Source organism: Varroa destructor, unplaced genomic scaffold (genome assembly GCF_002443255.2).
Source record: "Varroa destructor unplaced genomic scaffold, Vdes_3.0 BEIS01000007.1, whole genome shotgun sequence".
In the NCBI taxonomy this organism is placed as follows: Eukaryota; Metazoa; Arthropoda; class Arachnida; order Mesostigmata; family Varroidae; genus Varroa; species Varroa destructor.
This window is the reverse complement of record NW_019211460.1, coordinates 34,012,983-34,035,187: the sequence shown is the minus strand read 5'-3', so window position 1 is coordinate 34,035,187 and position 22,205 is coordinate 34,012,983. Positions and strand designations below refer to the sequence as shown.

General features: G+C 41.9%; 1 protein-coding gene across 12 annotated transcripts in view; it reads left to right on the top strand.

Moving 5' to 3' along the window:
* The window catches only part of Ziz (dedicator of cytokinesis protein Ziz), a 58,950-nt gene extending 36,745 nt beyond the window's left edge, over positions 1 to 22,205 (top strand). For 10 of the 12 annotated variants that reach the window (XM_086976049.1, XM_086976056.1, XM_086976055.1 and 7 more), the window contains 23 exons: positions 717 to 833; positions 3,100 to 3,393; positions 3,532 to 3,750; positions 4,156 to 4,348; positions 4,460 to 5,484; positions 5,645 to 5,959; positions 6,096 to 6,231; positions 7,195 to 7,490; positions 9,022 to 9,075; positions 9,825 to 10,259; positions 10,448 to 10,814; positions 11,570 to 11,626; positions 13,278 to 13,456; positions 13,688 to 14,096; positions 14,776 to 15,075; positions 15,490 to 15,905; positions 16,093 to 16,326; positions 16,642 to 16,809; positions 17,366 to 18,094; positions 18,269 to 18,482; positions 19,040 to 19,230; positions 20,282 to 20,536; positions 20,686 to 22,205. In XM_086976049.1, the coding sequence (XP_086832175.1) occupies positions 717 to 833; positions 3,100 to 3,393; positions 3,532 to 3,750; positions 4,156 to 4,348; positions 4,460 to 5,484; positions 5,645 to 5,959; positions 6,096 to 6,231; positions 7,195 to 7,490; positions 9,022 to 9,075; positions 9,825 to 10,259; positions 10,448 to 10,814; positions 11,570 to 11,626; positions 13,278 to 13,456; positions 13,688 to 14,096; positions 14,776 to 15,075; positions 15,490 to 15,905; positions 16,093 to 16,326; positions 16,642 to 16,809; positions 17,366 to 18,094; positions 18,269 to 18,482; positions 19,040 to 19,230; positions 20,282 to 20,536; positions 20,686 to 20,826 (6,744 nt within the window). In that variant the 3' untranslated portion in view covers positions 20,827 to 22,205. The remainder of the gene's footprint in view (positions 1 to 716; positions 834 to 3,099; positions 3,394 to 3,531; positions 3,751 to 4,155; positions 4,349 to 4,459; positions 5,485 to 5,644; positions 5,960 to 6,095; positions 6,232 to 7,194; positions 7,491 to 9,021; positions 9,076 to 9,824; positions 10,260 to 10,447; positions 10,815 to 11,569; positions 11,627 to 13,277; positions 13,457 to 13,687; positions 14,097 to 14,775; positions 15,076 to 15,489; positions 15,906 to 16,092; positions 16,327 to 16,641; positions 16,810 to 17,365; positions 18,095 to 18,268; positions 18,483 to 19,039; positions 19,231 to 20,281; positions 20,537 to 20,685) is intronic. The other 2 variants (XM_086976052.1, XM_022815295.2) reach the window with 2 other exon arrangements.

Here is a 22,205-nt window from a genome sequence, read left to right as displayed (position 1 = left end):
CTATCGTCACCATACCGGTTTGGATGAGACGTACATCACTGTTTTTATCTTCTGCTTCAGTCTGAGCTACAAAGAATAACTATCATTACGCATCGAACGTTCGTTCGACCCTGAACGATGGCCCTAGTACTTTTGTACTCGTCGTTGGTTTTGCTGTTTTCAAAACTGTTTGCCTATATGGCCGTTGTGCCCCTGTTTGTGGTTATTGTTACATCGTGACTATACCAGATGTAATGATAATTAGCTCATTTATAGGTGTGTGTGCTTGTCGCTTTAATTAAATGTTATACTTTTCGATGTTACATGACTATACGCAGCACATCTGACCAATAGACGAGTATCTGAATTTCCGTTTTGTATTTAGCGGGGCAGTGATCATGTCTTCCTATCAATGTTTGAAAATTTCGTTTTACTAGGAAACATTGCCTGCTTTAGAATATCTCATCAAATAAATTAAATATTGGGTCTCCTTGTTGATGTCGATCGTACGCATTGGACCATATACTATACTGACAAACAGTCAGAAATACTCTACAGTAATGCATACACTCAATGTGTTCAGCTGATAAATTTGAAGTAATTAGAAGTCTATAATAGTTATCACATATGGCCACCGTATCTTCAGTTTAATCAATGTACTGATACCTTCTTATCGTAGAAAGGTTTCGGCAGTATTAAACAAATTGCTAACGCACAATATATGGTTGTATTTGCAGATCCGTCCGCACCTGAGCGAACCGCTTGATTACGAGACTTTTGTCTTGAAGAATCGGACCATTCTTCAAAATGACCCCCAACGGGAAATGCTCCTGTTTCCACCCGATGACCTCTCTGTAAGTACTTCTGCCTGTGAACTTCATATGATTCTACAGTAAGCATCGTTAAATAATCCGCAAACTTCAATGGGTCAACGAGGGCCCTTCCGCTGTATGGCCAAGAGTAGGTTTTAATAGTAGCCATAGCATTTTGAATTCAGATTACAAGAGGTGCTTTTTCGCTGAAGCTTGCCCTGAGTGTTTCAGCTAGTCCCACCGCACTCCAAACATTTGGCGTTGCTTTAACTAATGATTCATTTACTATTGGAAAAAAGCATCATTATAGCCGTGTATCGTTTTTTAAAATCCTTTCGATAGCAAACATGCCACGACTTAGATAGGCCTTAAATGAATACGAATGTAAAACATATAAAAGTTCTACTTGTACAGTGACCTACCCTATCGCATCAGAAAGTCGTTAGCTCGAACGTAAAAATGCATAGATGTTGCTTAGGTCTAATTTGCTTTCCGAACAGAGCCTTTGATTTGCATTGCTGAACAGACAGAGTGTTAGGTTTACATTTGGACAGTCACTTGCAGTTTGATCAATACGTTCCTCCGAGATCAGCATTCCTGGAGGAAAAGTTTTTTAGGGGAAAAAAAAAGTGAATAAACTTGCCATGGCAAAAACGGCGCTTTGTGCACCAAATTTGAGCAAAGATCAGTTACCATCCAATGTCCTCTCGCACCGGAGACACAGACAAAACATTTCGTGTCTGTGCGAAATCGATTATTTACGTTGTTACTGTTTTTACATAGCTATGAACAAGTCCGAGAAAGATCCTATGAGGCAAACCGAAAAATCTTTAACACGTGATGGATTAAACGGTCTCCAACTGGCTAACGGTTAATTTTTTGTTTCTTCCGACTTTTTTGGTCGTCTTTGACATTTCCGCCAGCCGAAAATTTAGTTCCGCTATTTAGCGTTTTAGAGCAACGTCTTAACAAGCTTATGCCCACCACGTGCACACTGCTATTAGAAACTTACTTAGAGATTAAAGGATGAATATTTTACAAATGACTGGTGAATGCTTTATATCCCGAATCGGAAATGAGGATTAAGGTGAACGGTGTTTTACGTTGTGGAAAAAAACAGACATCACTCCCTTAGCGTATAGAAAGGAACGTTTAAGAATGTTGCTTTTTTATCTATGTATTATAGAAACAGCTTTATATCAGTGATTTGTCTCAGTACGAGGTTTAACTGTGCCCCTGTACATTGTAGGTGAATGTATCCGCTTATCTATTTGGCAGTGCCATCCATAAGGCGAAACAGCAAAATGTGTATAGAGCAGTATTTCATTGTTCTTCGTACCCGAGCTATGTTATCCGGGTGCGATAGTTTTTACGTAACAGCTTCACTGAGTGAGACAAAGGGCATTTCATCGTTATTATCTACAGGTTTACACTTGTTACGTTCACAGCAACGAAACGCAAAGCCTACGAGAAAAACTGCTATAGAAAATCAAATAGATTGTCAGTAGTAGATATAATAAATAAACAGTAGATTGCATTAATTTCGTACGCTGTTAGGGAAATTCGCTCGATTTTTTTTCATTTAGTATTCTAAAATGCAAGTTCTTACAAATAAATGGCCAAACATCGTAAGTTCTACGTAATATGTTCACCTGCATAAGTCTGTGAAGCGCTGAGTCATTAGTTACAGAAAGATACAGTTGCAAAGCTGCCTATAGGAATCTAACATCTCTAAGAACAACCCGCTGCTTTGAAGTTGTCTTGAGTTACCTATACGCACGACGCGTACTATCGTATTATTCGTTTGGTGAAGTTCTGAGCTAAAAGGCTGGACATTTAATCGTATCGTACAACACATAAAAAATATCTACGCCATATTTTACTTCAAATCATTTAGGTGTGCTTCAGGTGACGTTTTCCTTCGTCCACCGATTCAGCCATTGGAAGTTTGTCGGAAGCTGCTTATAATTGCAGTATTTGTGCATTTAAACTCATTGGGCAGTATTAAACTCATTTAAAACGTTGTTAGGGATAAATTCTACTGAGCAATTTTAGCCAAGCAGAAACTACTGAAAGACAAATGTGGTAGGAAATTTTCTACTTGACATTTTATATCATCGAGTATGTTGGATCATTCAAGTTGGACTTCTCTCGTTTACGATAGACGTGTGCGTACGGTACACGCAATATTTGTCGTTCTCGAAGTTTTTCTTTGTTTATCATTCACTCGTTTGTATTGTAACGTTTAGAAAACTTCTGTCGACTAATTAGCCACCATTTAATAGATAATTTTTCTTTGCCTTTACAGCGATGCGTTATTCCTCGGAGCATTCGAACCACAATGCCGACGGTTCCGCCTGCTTTGGCGTGTGCAGTGCATGGGGACGTCGACAGATCCGACAAAACGGCGACATTAGCCGATAGGGGATGCGATCTGCCTTTGTTCGTACGGCAATGCTTGCAGACATATGCTGCTGATTGGGTTAAGGTCCATTATAAATACGGGAAATATGGAGCCACATACAAAGAACTAGTCGAGCGATTGGCCGATCTGCACGAGCACATTTATGAAGTGGACGCTGATGCGGAAGTCAAAAACGCGGTATGTTTTGTAGCAAATACAATTTCACATAGTAAAATACGTAATCTGCATACATGATTACCTTTGTAAACACCTTTTTCTCGTTGAACAGTTCAAGGTAAGTGTAACAATTTACCATAGATTCTCGACATTTTACAGAATTCTCGATCCGAAGAGAGTGCAATTATCAAAGAAGGATATATTCTCAAGGGCCCGGAGTCCGGCACAGATTCGCTACTGGCTCTTGCGACAAAGTCATTTAAGAAGCGTTACATGGTACTCAAGAGGGGCGTCGACGGCACACATATCGTCGAGTTCTATAAGGATGAGAAGAAGACCGATTCAAAGGGGACTCTGTGCATGGATTTTTGTACCAAGGTAAGCATTTGTACTCCCCATACAATATAATTACTATGATTTCGAGTATGCTGGAGTATGCTGCAGGACAGAGGATTGATTGCGAATCTTATGTATAACGTAAAAAACGCGCACTGACAGGAGGAGGCCTTAATGATTTGTGTTTGCGATTTGGCTTTGTGATGGGCTAACAGCGTTTCATCACAAGCATGCTACTGACAAATAGGGGCCTGCTGTAGTAAAATCTACCACAACTACTACTACTACTACTAGATTTCTTCGAATGCCACTATTTCAAGCGCTTAAGTCCATTTATTAAATTGTTAAATGAGTGTAATACATCTGCTTGTAATGGAATACGCATTAACTGCTACAAATGATAAATAAAGTGACGGTAATAAATGCCAGCGTTGATCTTGTCATTAGGTGATCCGTAATGCACGACGCTCAAATAAGTACTGTTTTGAACTCGCTATGAGTGAAGGCCGATCTTGTGTACTCGCGTCGGAAAGTGCTCAAGAACAGGATGGTTGGATTGGGCTTATGACCGCCATTCTGACGTCAAACAAAAATGCGCTTGAGGCTAAGAAGAGTAATAGTACTGTGACATCGCCCGACGGTAAGCAATATATGAATGTGTTTATTATTGCATCGATATGTCCGTAAGCTGTATGCTGTCCGTACATTTAGTAACTTACCTACTTTCATAATAACTCTGCAAAATTTTTAGAGTCACCACCGCCCTCCTTAAACGGTACACTGAACGGTTATTCTTTGAAGTCTCTTGAGCATTCGAAAAACCCCGACCTCGTCAAATATTCGCGCGAAACAGAGTATACAATTGGACACGCTCGAAAACAGGGCAGGCAAAACATTTTCGCCATCTATCCCGATCTAGGCACGACCGATTCCGCCGTTCAGGTTAGCGAGTACGACCGGCAAGCGAAGCCCTTTGAGGAGCAGAAAGACACCCGTCTGTTTATCCGATGTAACGAGATTAAATTCAAACTCCAAGCGCCCCTTGAGGAACGCGGTCAACTATGTCAGGTTGAACCGTACATTACGACGATGGCCATTTACGACGTTAGGCGAATGCGGAAAGTTTCTGAAGATTTTCATTTTGACGTCAACCATCCATATATTCGCAATATGTTACCAAAAACGCGAAAAAATAGCGCCTCTGCTAGCGGGACTGGTTACTCGACGAACAACAACGCGGAAGAGGCTACGGTTACTGTAGCTGCCGTTCAGACCCTAGGATTCAAAGACCTAGGCGAGGAATGGTTAGCTTTTCCTCGACAGGCGGTCTTCAGTGTACAGCATACCGAGCCAGAACTCTACCTTGTCGTTCGGATCGAGAAGGTGCTCCAGGGCAGCATCAGCCAGGCGAGTGAGAATTACATACGGGTAACGGCGGATGGCGATAGTCGGCAGGGTAGCAAAACGCAAAAAAGCGTCCGACAATGCTGTCAACATCTGGGACACTACCGAATGCCATTCGCTTGGACCTCGCGGGCAATCTTTACAAAGTTCACAGGAGACTTAGACGAGCACAATGACTTCGGCCCCCTCTACAGGCAGGACGCGACTAAGCTGTCCGACGAAGACCTGCTCAAAATGTTGTCCGAGCTTCGGAAGCCGGACAAGGCCAAACACATGACCGCTATCCCAGGCTATGTCAAGGCATCGATTCGAATCATTCGGCCCGAAGAGAATATTGTTAACTCCCTCACTTCAGCGCTCATTCCGGTTAAGGTAAGCAAATTGGTTGTAATTACTAAATCTCTAACAAACCAATAGTTTCACTAGAATAATGATTTTCAATGTTGTGACAGGAGCATGTTGAGGAAGTGGAAGGGACTTTATACATTCGCTGCTGCATTCGTAGTGTCATTGTTATCTTTTTTTTGTGAAGCCATTTCCAATACCACCTGAGGAGGAGCCCACATTGGAGGTGCAGCAGTTCCCCACGGATACACCGTCTGATGCGCATCCATTCTGTACGTACCTTAACCATCTATACGTTTACCCGAAAAGTCTGAAATATGACGGTCAGAAAAGCTTTGCAAAAGCTCGTAATCTCGCTTGTTGTGTCGAGCTGCGGGATAGCGATTCCGAGGGAGCGACGGCGTTGCGGTGCGTGTACGGTCGACCTGGGGAGCCACTGTTTACCTCACGAGCATATACAGCCGTTACACACCACAATCAGAATCCAGACTTCTACGAGGAGGTAAGCGTATCTAAACATACATCTCCTCTTATATTGGTCTGCAATTTCCAAGGTAATATGTAGCCCGTACGTAAGCGCGGTTTGATTGGATTTCCTTGACTTGTGCGCTACAACTCAGAAATTAACTTGTTTTCAGGTTAAAATTGCTCTTCCACTTCTGATCCATGAGAGACACCATCTCCTTTTTACCTTCTACCACATTAGCTGTGATACGTCAAAGGCGGGAAAGAAGACCAAAGGTCAAGAGAATCCTGCTGTTGAATCTGTTGTCGGTACGTACGAGCTTATTAACTATGGTGTTGTCGCAAGTTGTTTTTCAATGGTTTACCTTTTCGGAAGTGCATACCGGGCTTCTAAAGCGAGTCTTAGCGCGAACCTTCTATGATGAGCAGGAAAGCCGATATTTTGGTGACAGTAGAGCGTTCTAAAGCTTTGATTTTTAGTGTTATCATTTGTTTGGAATGTTCGACGATAACAACAGCTCATATGCCGCCGAATCGTTGCGGGAACTTCGTAGGCAGCTTGAATGAAAAGCAACATCTTCTGATTCCAGTTAGGAACAGCTCATGCAAAGATTCCAGGAAAGCAGCTTGCTGCATGACAAGTCACATTTGTGCGAGCCTCGAAACACTAAAATCGAATAAAATGGTAGAGTTACTTAAGGAAAACAACTACTTCAATTAAGCATTGTGCACAGGGTTGAAGAGAATCTTACATTTAGACTTTGTCCATCATCCATACGAGGAACGTTTGTCACCCAGCAAACGTCTCCAAAGAAGCCCGTGGGAAATAAACTCGTTTCTACAATCCGTTCATTTTGAGAAACGTGAACCTTTTGTATCCGCCGCGATATTGTTTCATTCTGCGAAACATAGGGTTAATGCGATCAGGACCGAAAATCAAACAATATTCAACTATGATTAAAGCGGTTACAAAGTGTCGTAGCTTGTCATCGAGCTACATTTTACATATCGGGCTGTCATGGTTTCGAATAAACTTCGGAAGCTTTATAACGTTTCGCACATCGATGGGAAGGGTTCAGCATAAAAACAAAACCAAAACGCAACAATCTGCTCGCATCTTAAGTTCCATCAAATTCAATTAAAGAACATTGGAGTACCCCGTATGTATCTTCCTGATTTTAGATATCTGTTATACTTTCGAGCTTGGAATGTCGCAGCAGTATTTGCCTGACAAGCCTGTAATGGCCCATATCGTTTTTTACGATACCACAGGATACTCGTGGCTTCCATTACTTGTCAAGGATCGGATTAACATCTCTTCGGCGGAGCACGCGCTGATGGTCTCTGCTAATCTTCCCGGTGGATACCTATCCTGTAAACCGTTAGGTTTTGGAAAGGGGCTCGCCGGGCCGGACCTTAGGCCGGTAGACAATGGCAAAGAAATCTACAGAGTGCAGCTCCGAATGGTCAGCACTGTTCAATCCAAAGATCCGTTCCTGCACAACTTTTTCGTGCACTGCAGTAAAGTGTTTGAAAACAAGGCAGCATCGATGGTAGACATCGTGAAGGTAAGTCATCTGTGACTGAATTACTTGTGATGTTTGTGGATATTCTTTGAGGGTCGTCTATCGTTTGTTCTGGTTGAGGGTCAACGCTAAGAAGTAATATTTCGGTTGGAGGTGTGCATCGGCGCGATGAAGTTCTCGCAATGAGCCCTTGTTTTTTTTTTTACGAATACCGTGTCAACTGTCTTCGTGCCCCCATGGGCACAGTTTGATGATCACAATGTATGTTAAGCACCTACGTTCAGACAGATAAAAAGAAGTTTCACGCGCCTTCATTGAGGACGTCCCCAAGACTATCCGGTTCTGATTTTACTTCTGTTTTAGTTCGGTTCAGTCAGTAAACCCTGTCGATCGCACACCTTTATTTATTCTCTATTCACTTTATTTTTGTTACCGCCCTTACTTGCGTTCATTGATTGACCCACTAATCTTACCGACCTATACAGCCGTTTGTTATTACAATCGATCACTATAATAACAAGCCGCTATCTGCTGCACCACATGGCCAGGCATCTTCATAAAGTGCAAGATGTTCGCATGAACACCAAATCCTGGGCTAATTTGCACGAGCATCAGTCACTGTTATGCATGACCTATTAAACTGCAGTAACGTATACGATGACTGGTTGTTCTCCTCTTATATGGTATGATCTTTTGTTGAAATAACAGCGCGATCCATTTGGTAGTTGATAATCGCTTTTCGAAGTAGTCACAACCAGATGCTCCATTCGGACGTAGAGTTTCCAATTCCAAGATGCATGCAATTTTGTTGCAGATCAGTGGGAGATGTTCGACATGTTTGGTGTCGCGCACGAGATGGTGAATGTAATAATAACTGACCCGGTTTGATAATTTGAATGCGGAGAAAAAACGGTGAATGATGCTATTCGTGTGATTCGATTTGGCCTGATTTTGCCTTTTGCCTGCTGACTAACGAATCGGAATCAAAATTTGCATCCCGTTGAAACGGCGCTCAGATCGCTGTGTAATTAATATTATTCCATTCCTCATTTGTCGCAGCACGGGCATAAGTGTTATTCTATAACATACTTTACGCTACCTGAAAATACTATCGCGTAGCTAGATTAGTTACTTCATATTTTATGATTTTCGACGTGGCCAAGAACTTTTCCAGTAAAGTGGCAATGCCGGACGTGTCCAGTAAAATCATTTCACGGACAATAGTTGATTGACTAACTTTTTATTAGCGAAAATAGGCCACGACTGTAGAATGATGCTAGAACCTTAACCCTTGACAAGTGTTCCGCTTGGTAGAAGCCCCTGTTCTACACACACACACACACACACTAATCTGTGCAGTTTAGGATTGGGTAACAAGGATAAAGTGTAGGCAGAAAAAAAAAACAACCCGGTATTATCAGAACCAAGACCATGTAGATGTAAAGATAGAAACAATAGTATATAGGATATAAGTGCGCCAATCGGATTGAGCTGGTCAACCACCCTCACAGCGAGCTTCAGTGGTTCAACCTTCTTCGTCTGATCCCGTTCTCTCTATTCCTTCGCACCGTAGGAGCAGGCATACGCGGAATCCGACCTAGGAAGAGAGATTACAAAATTAATAAAGGTAATTTATAATTAAATTTATCGAGAGAAAAGGGCGCACCGACTCCTTGAGAGACCGAAAGAGCATGTGGGAGAGGTTCTATGGAGGTGGGACAAAGGGTCACATGCCCGATGATGATGCCGATAATGAGCCTATTGATTCATAGGTAGGGAGAAATGGTGCAAAAGTTGATTTTTTTGGCAGGTACTTTTTATTTCAATTTTACACCATTTATATATATATATATATATACTGAGGAGAGGTTATACTGAAAGCTATACACTTGTGTTGAGATGAAAGACATCTGTCTGCGTTCAGCGATGCAAGCTCATTATACTTAAATGGATTCAAGATTCTCCATTAATAACAGAATACAAAGGCCATATTTTCTTTATACAAATAGTATGAACACAGCAAATAAAGATTTGCATGGGCGCTTTCTTCTTAGGGTTATCTTGCGCACCTATCTATACCATCAAGACCTCTGATCTGCTGTGGCAGAGCTCAGTTATTACGTGAATCTAAAGGATATAGTTACAGTAATACGACATAACATTTGGTTGACTTTTGTTAGTGCAGTACAAACAAACAACTCGGATACTTATATTTTTCGTATTTGGTACGTTAGATTAGTACGTTGGATACACGAATAAATCTCGTGGCCATTTTCTTAACTAGCTGCTTGGGTAGAATGAGCAAACTGCTATGGACGTAAGTATACTAAACGCTCGCCATTCGTCATGTGTTCGCCATCTTTTACTGGTTTACAGGCTTTACATGCAGTGGATGGACACACTCTAGTTTGTTTCCTCCCAACCATCATCAATCAGCTATTTCGACTACTCGTTTCAACTGGTCTCGAGGAGGTATCACTTAACACGGTCAAGGTGCTCATTCATGTAGTAACGACAGTTTTCGAGGCGGGAAAAGTAGACGCGCTGCATTCGTATGTGCAGTATGCCTTTACAATCGATAACGAGCAACCCGTCTCCAACGGAAACCAAAACGGTAATGCGCGGGGGTCACTTGTCACCCCAACTGGCCAGACAGTCCATCACGAACTGTGCCGAGCCCTTTGCAAGATGTTCGCGCAAGAGAATCTCGATTTTCTTGTCATCAATAAATTCCTCCAACACTCCTGGTTCTTCTTCCAAGTGATGGCCAAATCAATGGCTCTCTTTCTACTAAATACGGAACGCATCAAGGTAAGATAGAAGCAAAAAGCGTTCACTATATTTGGGCTATTTTTACTTAAACTAATAATTATCATTATCGTCAAGGATTATTTGCATAGGATCACGATATATCATATTAACTAAATTGTCTTCTTGTAATCTTAAAATTCTTGGTAAGAATACCGAGTAATTGTGCAATGTAAATCTTTTACATGTAGATGCAACGGCAAGAACGATTTCCGAAGGAGTTTGAGGAGCAGGTCCTCCAGTTGGTGCAGGCCCTAGGAGCGCAAATATTTAAGAAATGTAAAGAGGCCAAGGAACAACGCGACCGCGCGGACGTTCGCCGCGCCAACATGGCGCTGGCACATCTGCTTAAGAAGTGCCTGTCGCTGATGAACCGCGGCTTTGCGTTCCGGCTCGTATCGCTATTCCTGGAGCGGTTCTCGCCGCAAGACGAGATCGACCTCCACGCGCTCAAATTTGAATTTCTCGAGATCATTTGCTCCCATGAACATTTTGTTGCCCTTAATCTCCCGTCGCTGCGCGGCTACTATACTAGGGGACACTCCAAAAACTCTAAAGGTACGAATAAAAACAGAATCATTGTCACCCTTTTTTTGTTAGGATGCAGTATGTTCAATAGAGGCATATTTAAAAGTGCATACGATATACTGTGCTATAAATCTATAAAACGCTGTAGGGACATACTGTTTTCATTTTTTTCTGCCAGAATCACTCAGTAAGGCTAGGACACCGTACATTTTGTGCTCATCTGTTTAGAGCAAACATGCTTCATAGAAAATTGTACTTAAGATGTCTCTGGCTGTTTATACTCTCACCAGACCTTCCCTGTCTCGGCTTTAATTCAGAACGGAGAAAACTGTGTAGTTTTGCCTGTAGAAATTTCATTGACTCATGTCATAAAACGTAAACGTTTGAGATGATTGCATATCTACTATTGGAAAAAATTGCAATCGAACTATGGCTATTTAAGAGGAACTGTAGCACATAGCTATAGATTCTACATTTTCATACAGAAATTCGAGTCAATCTATCGTAGTATTGTTTACACGCAAAAATCGAGTAGATCATTATCACTTTTTAGTTAAGCTTTGCTTTTACTGTTCATCCATTCGAACATTGTACCGTTCCTCACTTCGATGCTGTCTCTATATTTACCTCAGCCCCATCGCTCGCTGTTTGTCATTTAGCTAGCTTTATATAATTTGTAAGACATATTTTTGCCTATTTCATGTATCCCTCTCTCTCTTCGTTTGCGTAAATTTTCGCTTCGTTATTTCGAGTTCCCTGTTATTACCGTTGTTTTTGTCGCTCAGGTACCGCCTCCCCCATGCCGTTCGTGGCTGAGGAGGAGCTGTTTCTCCCCTCGCCGGGTAAGTGAACAGAACTGCAAATGAGTTAAAGAGGAACTCATGCTGCTTGGCGAACCTTAAGTGCTACCTGCGAGCGGGCCGGCCTGAGCTAGTGGGGTGGATAAATATTGCCAATTCCCAGATCTAAAAATAAATTGCGACTTATTCCGGGTTAACTGGAGGGCAACGCTTCTCTCGACCTAAAAATATAACAATGGCTAAAGTTATCCCTTGTCATTATCCGGCAAATAACTGTTTCGAGTTTACTTAATAAATCAAGTCTTAAAAGAGTTGTCTTGAAAGAAGAATGTCTTGGCAAAGAGCTAAGTTACATAGGTTAACTTGAAAGACAAGCTTGCTCGAAATGAAATGTCTGTACCCCTAGAACAGATCATCTTTAAAGGCATCCCTTAGGCAACATGTGTCACAATGGCCCTGCCTTGCTTGTGGTATCCTTGAGGAACGCCCACGACCTACCAAACGCGAACGAGGCCGGCATCACAGTGTAGTGACTCCGTTGTTCAGTCCTTAGCAAAATGGCATAATAGAACGCACAAAAAAGCAAATAGAAACTAAGAGCTTGCCTAGATGCGATTTTATGGAATTGAAGTGCTAGCATGAGAACAGGAGTTACAGATGACTGTACGCCACCTTGCGGTTGCTTTGGCCGTTGCACCGTGTGCACTTTGAATCTACATAGAGCTTTGGTTGAACTTCTTCGAAGCGAAACACGCCTATCAACAATCAGATTTTCTTGATTATGTCAATAGACAAGATGTGATTTGTAGAATGGCTGCCAAGTTGGCCTTGATTCCTTCGCCGTGAAGTTATTCGAGAAAAGTAGAAATGGTGACCTGTCCGAAGACGTTTCAACGGTCGCATAAAGCGTTTAAAGTTTTCAAGTTCATTCATGTTACACGTCAATCACGCACCCAACTAACCATACCCTTTTCTTTCTTCTTTTACAACTAACTCACTGTTTTTCCTACGCGCATATATAAATTACTAACTTATTTCGCACAATATAATCTAGTGTAGAACGAGCTAATAGAACGTCTAGGTAACACAATGTGCCCATTTGTGTTACCTAGACGTTCTATTCTGTCAAAAAAGAAATGCACGTAAACTGCGGTTGCAATAGGGTTTTAGCTGTTCCTAAAATCGTCACATTATGGGGGTTACAATGCATCAACAAATTGATTCCCGTCGAAAAATGTCTTTATTCATTTAGATTTTTTCAAGTCAAATTCTCCCTTAGTAATACTACTGATCGTTTCCATAGATACGAATCTGCTGAAAGCAAAAGTGTATCATCAATCAGCGCAGTCATTAAATCAGTGTGACAGTGACGACATGGGTCTTCCCATGTTTTCGTAGTGCGAGTAACTAACACTAGGAGAGGTCGTTTGTAGAGCTAGTCGAAGATTAACAAATCCTGTAGTTGGGTGTATCCTAAATGGTGATGTTTTCCTACATGCTTAGCACGAGTGCATTTTCATTCCTGGGGCTGCACTCCTCTTAGTAGTTCTGATCTGTACTAAACGGACAAGCTAAATGGACCAATGTTTAAAAAACTAATGTGTGATTCGTTTTATATGTAATTTTCATCCTCTTTCCATTGTACACATCTTGGATTGGGATGTTTCTGATATCGCCAATTGCTCGCCAACAGATTTTGAAAGCGAGTACCAACTGACGGAGGAGTTTTGTCAGGCGCACTATCTTGTCGGAGTCCTTCTTGTGGAACTTCGCGCTGCTCTCTCAGAGGTACTCAAGGTGCGCCAAATGGCTATCAAGGTGCTCTGCAACTTACTTGCCAAACATGCGTTCGACGACCGATATCAAGGCTCGGTAAGCGTTTAAAAAAATGCTTAACTTCAGCATAAATCGCATAAAAGAAACAAATCTCTTTTTGATGTCAGTATAGAATTCGTTTCATGTGTATTAAGTCCGATATGAAAAGTCGCCTTATTCCGGTCTCTTAAATATTGTACCAAAAAGCAGGGCTCGTAAGTCTGCTTGAAATCACTTATTTAAATAACACTTTGTTTGTTCATTCGATTCAATGCTTATCGCGCCTAGTCACAGCAGATGCGGATAGCGTCACTTTATCTACCGGTGATCTCGCTTCTTCTGGAAAATATTAATCGTCTGCAGCAACCGCAGGCTACCTCGGGCGGGCCTCCTTCGGCTGCGATAGGATCTGACCTTCCTTCGGCGGCTAGTTCAGTGTTTGCATCAATCACGACTATGGATTCCCTGTCAATGGGAGGTAGTTCCTTGTGCTCAAGTGCAGCATCCCGACGAACGTCCCAAATCTTATCGGACGCTGGTTCGTGCGCTTCTTCAACAGTGACACTCGCTGCAGGTGGAGCAAATGGCAGTGAAAACAGTTCTCCCGAGCACTCGAAAAGAAACACGCTCGTGCTAAGCGCACAGGAAAGGGCCAGCCTCCGAGATTCTAATTACCTGTCGATCATCGCTGGTCAGGGTAAGCGCAAATATAAAAGTATATGAAAAAACGAATAGACATACAAAAGGTCGGTAAAGCTGGCTTGCTTTACTTTGATCCCATTTGTTGTACTGTATCTGAAATGAAGAACATACTGTTGAGAATTTAGGTTGCAAAAGGTTAATGCTAACATTCGGGCGCTTCATTTGATGTTACGCTATTTAAAGGCTTCGTCAGATCGAATTAGAAAAGCAGGTAGTGCAAATACTTGGCTTTTATACATAGTCAACATTTGGCTTGACAAAACAAAAGGTTCGTATTCAGGGTAGTTTTTTGATAACAATGCAAGACCGCATTAAACTAGACTGCTACTACTTGGGCTGGAATCGAGGCTTCTAAAGGCTAGTGATTACGTCCATTCCTGACTGATTCACAGACTGAAGCTCATGTAGTTTTAGTTTGTTTGAGAAACTCTGTTAGTAGTCTATACAATACGAACACAATTTGCTCAACGAAAAAACAAATGAGGGAATTGGATATGGTATCACAAATATTAGACACGGTATCCTCCGAAGCACAGGCTTCATATTCAAGCGATAGGGAAGATTTATTTAGCCTATATTAAAAGTGTTTGTTTTTATTCGTTTAATTTAAAAGTTGTCAATATTGAGACCCTACAACTTTAAATATCTAACAGTAATAATGTATCTTTTTTTAGCATCCCTTCCTCCATTTTCCAACGGTTTGTCGGCCATGTCCAGTGGTTCGCAGACATCTCTCGAAAGTGCTGTTTCTGCTCAGACGACCTCAGAATCAAACACTCTCCGAGGAAGTGGTAGTCCTACCCACTCGTTGTCAGCTCACGGTCCTGGCGGGACCGGCGGAACTGGTCATGTGCGCTCTCCGTCAATGCCGTTCGCCGGCTCCCTTGGAGTTGTACGATATGACAAATTTGATGCCCACGAAGTCAAGGATCTTCTCGTCTCCTTCCTCTACATCGTCAAGCATCTACATGAAGGTGAGAAAACTGAGCAAAGACAGACACACAGATGGACAAACAGATAGATACGCATGCAGACAGACACACATACACGGACCATCAGACAGACAGACAGGACGGACAGATAGGTACATACGATTACTATTCAGGTAATTTTGTGAAGTTAGACAGCTTGATTGCTGTTTAAGAACAGAAGCATGATAGCTTATATTTGCCCGCCTTACGATTTCACGGCGCTAACTTCTATTGAGAAGCAAATTAATTTGCATGCTCCTTTGTTTCAAAAAGGAACCTCTTGTTCACCTTTGATTTACCACGATGACAGATCCTATCTATTTTACAGCTTACCTGCGTTGAAGCAGATTAGAAAAGGGCCTTTTTTCGTCCTGTATTCTCAGCAGCAGCAGCTTATTGTTCCTGTCGTACTTGCAGAAGTGCTTATCGGATTGTGGCAGACGTGTACGGATAGTGAGCTCCTAGATTTCTTTCATTTGTTCGAGCTGTGTCTGCACCAATTCAAGTATCAGGGAAAGAAACAGCATCGTAGTCGAGCATCAGCAACAGCCCATCTGAAGTCAATGACACTTCCTGCTCGAACCCATCCGCCGAACTTCCAGAGACATTCGGCCTATGTTAAGCCAGGATCGGCCGGTACCAACTGGGAATCCGATGAAGGCAATGGAATGTACCGGGCCCTGCTTGAAGCCAACATGGCCACAGAAGTTGGCCTAATCACCCTTGACGTGCTGGGGCTTTTCTGTGGCAATTGTAAAAAATCGCTGTTGTATAATGAAGGTGACAATCCGCTGATGCGGCGCCTCTTCGATATTTACCTCAGCTTTTTACAGGTAAATCAAAACCATTTGCGCCTAACTTGTGAAATCTATTTTACGGCCAGATTCCACAAGATACAGAAAGTTAGTTACAAGAAAAAGCTTTTGAAATGGACAATACGTAGTCAGCCGGTATAAACATAGTTTAGAACAAAAATGAACGCGCCAGTAAAATTCAAATGGTGCTCAATTTGGCTTGCAGGTGGGCCAATCAGAGACGCTACTGAAGCATGTGTTCGCCGCTTTTCGGGGTTTCGTAAACAAATTTCCACAAGCCCTGTTTGCAGGCAGCGCCCTGCTATGCGGGAGACTGTGCTTTGAATTGCTACGGTGTTGTAACTCTAAATTGTCGTCAGTAAGAATGGAAGCTTGCGCGCTGCTCTACTTGCTCATGAGAGCTAATTTCGAATATACGTCCCGAAGGGCTCTTACTAGGGTATGTTGCTATTAGCTGAACGTTTTAAATAATACAGATTATATTAAAGGGTTACTAATTGATTCTTGTCCTATTCATCACAGTATTTATATTTCATAGTGGGAAGTAATACTGATATGTAACTCAAGGTAAACATACGGACAGACCCAACAACAGTGGTCTTCAGTCACAACTGGCTTGTACCAGTTCGGATACTGATGGATATTTGAGGATACGCAAACTGTAGCCGATTGGTCAATTTAACAACAGACCCGTATTATGCTCACTAGAGCAGAACATACATTAACTAATCATTGCTTTGAAAACTACTTATAGGTGCATCTTCAGTTAATAGTGTCGGTATCCCGATTGTTAGGCGACATTACTAATCTGAACTCTGCACGCTTCCAAGATTCATTGTCGGTTATCAACAACTACGCAGCCGCGGACAAGGCCATGCAACATACTATATTCCCCAATCAAGTCAAGGATCTCACAAAAAAAGTAAAACACAATATTTGTTCGTTCATGGAAGAAGTCATGCTATATATATATATATATATATAAGCGCCATAGTTTTCCTTCTTTCCTACGTAGGCACCTGCAATGATCGTTCCTTTCTCAATGGCTGTCGTTATACATGTGTCCGCTAAATGAAAGAGAAAACTGTTTAGGCCTCACTGATTAATTTAAATGGCGCCTTGGCAGCAATCAACTATTGTGTCAATTTCAAGGATCAATGGGTCGCTCATTGAACAGCGGGTACCGAAAAGAATCGTGACTGTGCTTTCCACGAGTCCCAATAGCTGTCTGCTAACATAATCAGGTTAGCCGGCCCGTCTTATCTCTCGTAACTGCCGCTCTTACCTATCTCCTAGCTGCTTCCCATTGGACTGACGGGAGTCTTGGTACTTCGTCCTTTTTTTCTTATGAACCACAGAATTGGCACAGGTGCCGTCGTACTGCCATAACGTGGCACTGGTGCTGAGTTTGAGTCGTGATCAGGAGAAAACTTGTGCGAATTTTAGGCTTATATCTAACGTTTCTATACGCGTCACAGGTTCGCACAGTGCTGATGGCGACGACTGCTATGAGAGAGCACGAAAACGATCCTGAGATGCTACTCGACCTCCAGTTGCGTCTGGCAAACAGCTATAGTGCGACGCCGGCATTACGGCGCACGTGGCTCGAGGCCATGTCGCGACAACACGAGCGTAATGGTAACCTTACAGAAGCAGCGTACTGCCTCATCCATGTAGCGGCCCTGGAGGCAGAATTTCTCAAGCACCAGAATGTCTTCCCGCAAGGCTGCCATGCCTTTAAGGACATCTCGCCCAACGTCGTTCGCGATGAGAGCAATTTGAAAGAAGACACCGGAACGCACGACTTCCCGTACAGTGAGGAATCGCTGGTCGAAAGGCTGGAACAATGCGCCAGTGCTCTGTACCAGGCAGAAAGGTATGAGCTAATGTCAAAGGTGTTCATGCTTTGTATTCCCTTCTACGAACGGAACAAGAATTACGAAGCACTCGCGCAGTGCTACAAGACACTGCATGCCTCGTGCCAAAAAATTATCGAAGTGGAGACTTCCGGACGGCGACTGCTTGGTACCTATTATCGAGTCATGTTCTTCGGCGAAGCGTTCTTCGGAGAGGAGGATCAGAAAGAATACATCTATAAAGAACCCAAGGTTACGTCGCTACCGGAAATCTCGGAGCGACTCCGACACTTGTTCGTCGAGAAATTTGGCTCGTCCGATGTAGTCAAGATGATTATGGATTCGAGCCAGGTAACTAAATCAACCACTGGCAGTAAGATTAGCCTATATTTGTTGTCGATACAACTGAATTTCCTTTGGGTTACAGGAAAAAAGCTTGTTATGATCTCTGTGATTTTGTAATCCTTGTGCGAACAAAGTTAATCAGTAGCAATGGATTTAGATTTTTTACGTGCAATTTTGCAGGTGAAGGTAAGCGAGCTTGATCCGAAGTGTGCGTACATTCAGGTGACGCATGTGACGCCTTACTTCGGTGAGCAGTCAGCGGATGTGGAGATGTCCGATTTTGAGCGGCACCACAACGTGGACGAGTTCATGTTCGAAACGCCGTTTACGCTAACGGGGGGCAAAGCGCGAGGCGAACCGCACGAACAGTGTAGACGTCGTACAGTACTTACCAGTGAGCAATACTTCACCTTCATTACTATGTGCTCGGGGCAGTCTGAAACTGGATCATACTATTTTGTTGTGACGATTTATGTTTAGCTCACGTAGTCACCTAGGTGATCTATACGATTCAAAGATACCCAGATTTGTTCATCCCGGTGCTATAGTACCCATGTGAACAGGACTTGGTGGCATAATGGTACTGCGTCTCCACCCCAGTATACAGTGTGACTCCGGATCAGAACGTTGCATGTTTAAACTGAAGTATACGTCTAGATCATAGTTAATCTTCAGATCCAAAATAGTTACATACTCATTGGCTGCATAGAAAAAGCATATTAGGAGTTACTTAGCCACATACTACCTGAAAATATTTAAAAGTCTAGAAACTAATAAGCATGCATATTTAACTCAGATTATGACTTTTATCTCGCTTAATGTGTCAGACGTTATTCCATGCGGCTGTGGTGACGTTTACGATGATTGTGAAACCCAACTAGCTCTTAATATGGTAAATGTAATAGATTTATGGATGCATAGTAAGGTTTGGGCCGAATCTAAACCTTTCAGCCGAGTACCGTTTCCCTTATGTGAAGAAACGCATTGCTGTACGCAGCCGCAAATCATTCGATCTTAGTCCGATCGAAGTAGCGGTTGACGAAATGCGCACACGTGTGATTGAGCTCGACCAAGTTATAGCCAAGAAGCCTCCGGATGTGAAGAAACTACAACTTAAACTACAAGGCAGCATCAGCGTGCAGGTAAAAGGGAACACTCTATATGCTTTCAACCACCACAATTTGTAATTTCATAGAAAGATTAGTTCCCTTTTGAAGCCAGGCGAATTTATTGTCCAAGGTACGGCACCTGCATTGGAAGCTTTTCTAATTGTTCGTTTCTACGAATATATTTGAGTAAAGACAGGTATTTTAATGATGTTTTTGTATGTCTTAGAAGTGACATTCATGACGGTCATTTTTATCTAATAAGATCGTCATCCATTGTGACTACAGCCGCAATTAGAAACCTAAATAACTCACGAATCATTTTCGAAATATTCTATCATTAATCTGCACTCAACTTCTACAAAGTTAATCGCGGTAACAATTACCATATATTACACTATATGTTTACTGCAAATCAGTTTAAATGTCATTCAAATAGAGTCCAACAGAATAATATTTTGGACTGGCCACAGACTCAGAATTACAAAAAAATACAGATATTTAATACGGTCAAAAAGTCCAAAATGCAAAAATCGCAAAAATAACGATCGTTATCTGAACGACCCAGTTCATGTCAATGTTCCATGTCAAAAGTATAGGTATCAAAAATGGCTTTTCCTTGTTCGCTAAGAGATTGGATAATAACTCTAGTTACGAGTTTTCTGTAGAAAGAATAGGCTTCTTCCTAGTACTAGAAATGGCGGACAAGAGCAAATCGGTTACGACAATATGCCAGCAAAAGTTTCACCCAAATTAGGTGCCGTACCTTGTAGTTTTCTCTGGTTTATTCGATGAAGCATAAACGTGTCTTATTCACGGTTAATCTTAGTGGAGAACCAAGAGTCCTGGAGATCTGACTTTAAAAAAATAATGTTTAGGTTGCCGCTCGAACTTAACAATCCCTTTACTTCAGAGTAAGGGATGTTGAAAAGTTTAAATATCTAATTAGCATGCAATTTTTTGTGGTGTATTATGATACAATTGCCATATACATTTTCTGAGGGCCTCCGAAACTGTTGGACAGGAATTTTGTACCGGAAGTGCGTAAGTTTACGTAATCTAAGACCCATATCAATATCCGCTATAGGTAAATGCGGGCCCTTTGGCTTACGCAAGAGCGTTCCTCACTCCGTCTGCGGTAGTGAATCAACCATCCATTGAAGTAGAAAAGCTGCGAGAAACATTTGACCGCTTCCTGACCTCCTGTCAGGCAGCGCTCGATTTAAACGGCAAACTAATTTCATCTGACCAGATGGAGTACCATCAACAGTTAAGGAGGAACCACGCTAATGTTGCTCGACAACTCATCGATATTCAACAGCACGGTGACAATAACCAAAGGGTACCTTTCACTGATTATCGTTATCACACCTATATCGATAGCTAACTGGATGATGAAAAAACGTAATACTTTTATATCACACAGGATATTAGTAGGTATATATACTATGCTTATAGGTCATACGAAGTTCTCTTTTGTTTCTTCGACAGCCATCCGTTGGCGGTTCAACGGCGGATTCGCGAGAGTGCGAGACCTCATCAAACGGATCAACGTTATCATCTTCGAGCAAGCGGCTTTCGTCCGAGGTTCTCCATTTCATTAGTGGCACCCCTGGTTCCAGCACTGCGTAACAACAACAACAACAACAACAACAGCAGCAGCAGAAAGCAAAACATAAGTTCATCATATAGCAATTATAACAAGCAATTCAGATATAGCAACTGCAAGAGCAAATGGAACACCGCTAGGTAAGCTAGACTCCCTCTGCGAGCAAGGACCTAAGCAGGACATACGTAAGAAAACGACCGTCAATACATACAGAGTGTGGCTCTGGATCGGTGCATCTTTAGCCGTTCTCTGTGTGTTAGAAAGAATTAGCCACTTGTTTAATAGAACAACAAAACTCTATGATTACGGTGCGTGCCATTATGTTTTGGATAAACAGACTACCTTGTTAACTGTCATTACTATTAACATTGGTTATCAAAGCGATGAAGATATGAAAGGTATATTCTAAGCAATTACTTGACCCTCGAGGGACACACGTTCATATAAGAATACAACACTGAACCTTGCCATCGCTTTACTACAAATAAATGCCGATCCTTCGCAAATTACGTTATCTATTTAACCATACAACTGTCTAAGACGCGCACGACCCTGATCAATAGATCCACGATTAGAATTGCACTCATCTTTTTGACCTGTTCCTGTTATGTTTCTACTTAGCTTTGTCTTGCTTTACCAAGAAGGTGTCTGTCCTGTATCATTCTGCTGAAACACATAAAGAAAATTTCAGTGGATAATTAATAGCGTCTTATAGTCATCGATTGACTGGGGAATGAGTACGTTTGTCGAAGTTACCATTTCTCTAGTATATTATAGATGGAAAGGAGACTTTGAAAAACTATGTTTTAATATGCCAAATATTCAACAAAATTTAGGCATATGAAACGACCAACCCTGATTCAGGTTTAAGTTGGTCGGTTATTATCCTCGGTTTCGAGACCATGCGCCACATGATTTCGTTGTATTATAAACAAAATGGCAGGACGCATGTAACGATATGTAAATTTAAATCTAAGCAAGATACAATATATATAAAGTATCGTCATTTTGAATTTTGCAAAGCCTGTGCGAACAGGAAACAAAAGCACAACTACGTTTTTGTACGATTCTTAAGAGCAGCGCTGCATTGCTGTTCATAACGATAATTTAATGATGGTAAAAGTAATACTACTAATGATAAGGAGCAGTACGAAGATTAATGGCTCTTTTGTGAAATGCACTTCTCAGAGGGAGATTGAGAGAAGGGAATCAGGAGGCTTCGTAGTGTACCAAATAACTCATCATTTGATTTGTGCGAACGAATTTGTATAGTAAACATATGTTTCTAGATAGTCAATAGCTTACATATGCGTTTTATGTCAAGCGAAAACTTTAACCTTGTCAAAAATGCACCCTCAGCAGAAGTTCAAATAAAACCTATTCAAATACGCTTAAGACTAGA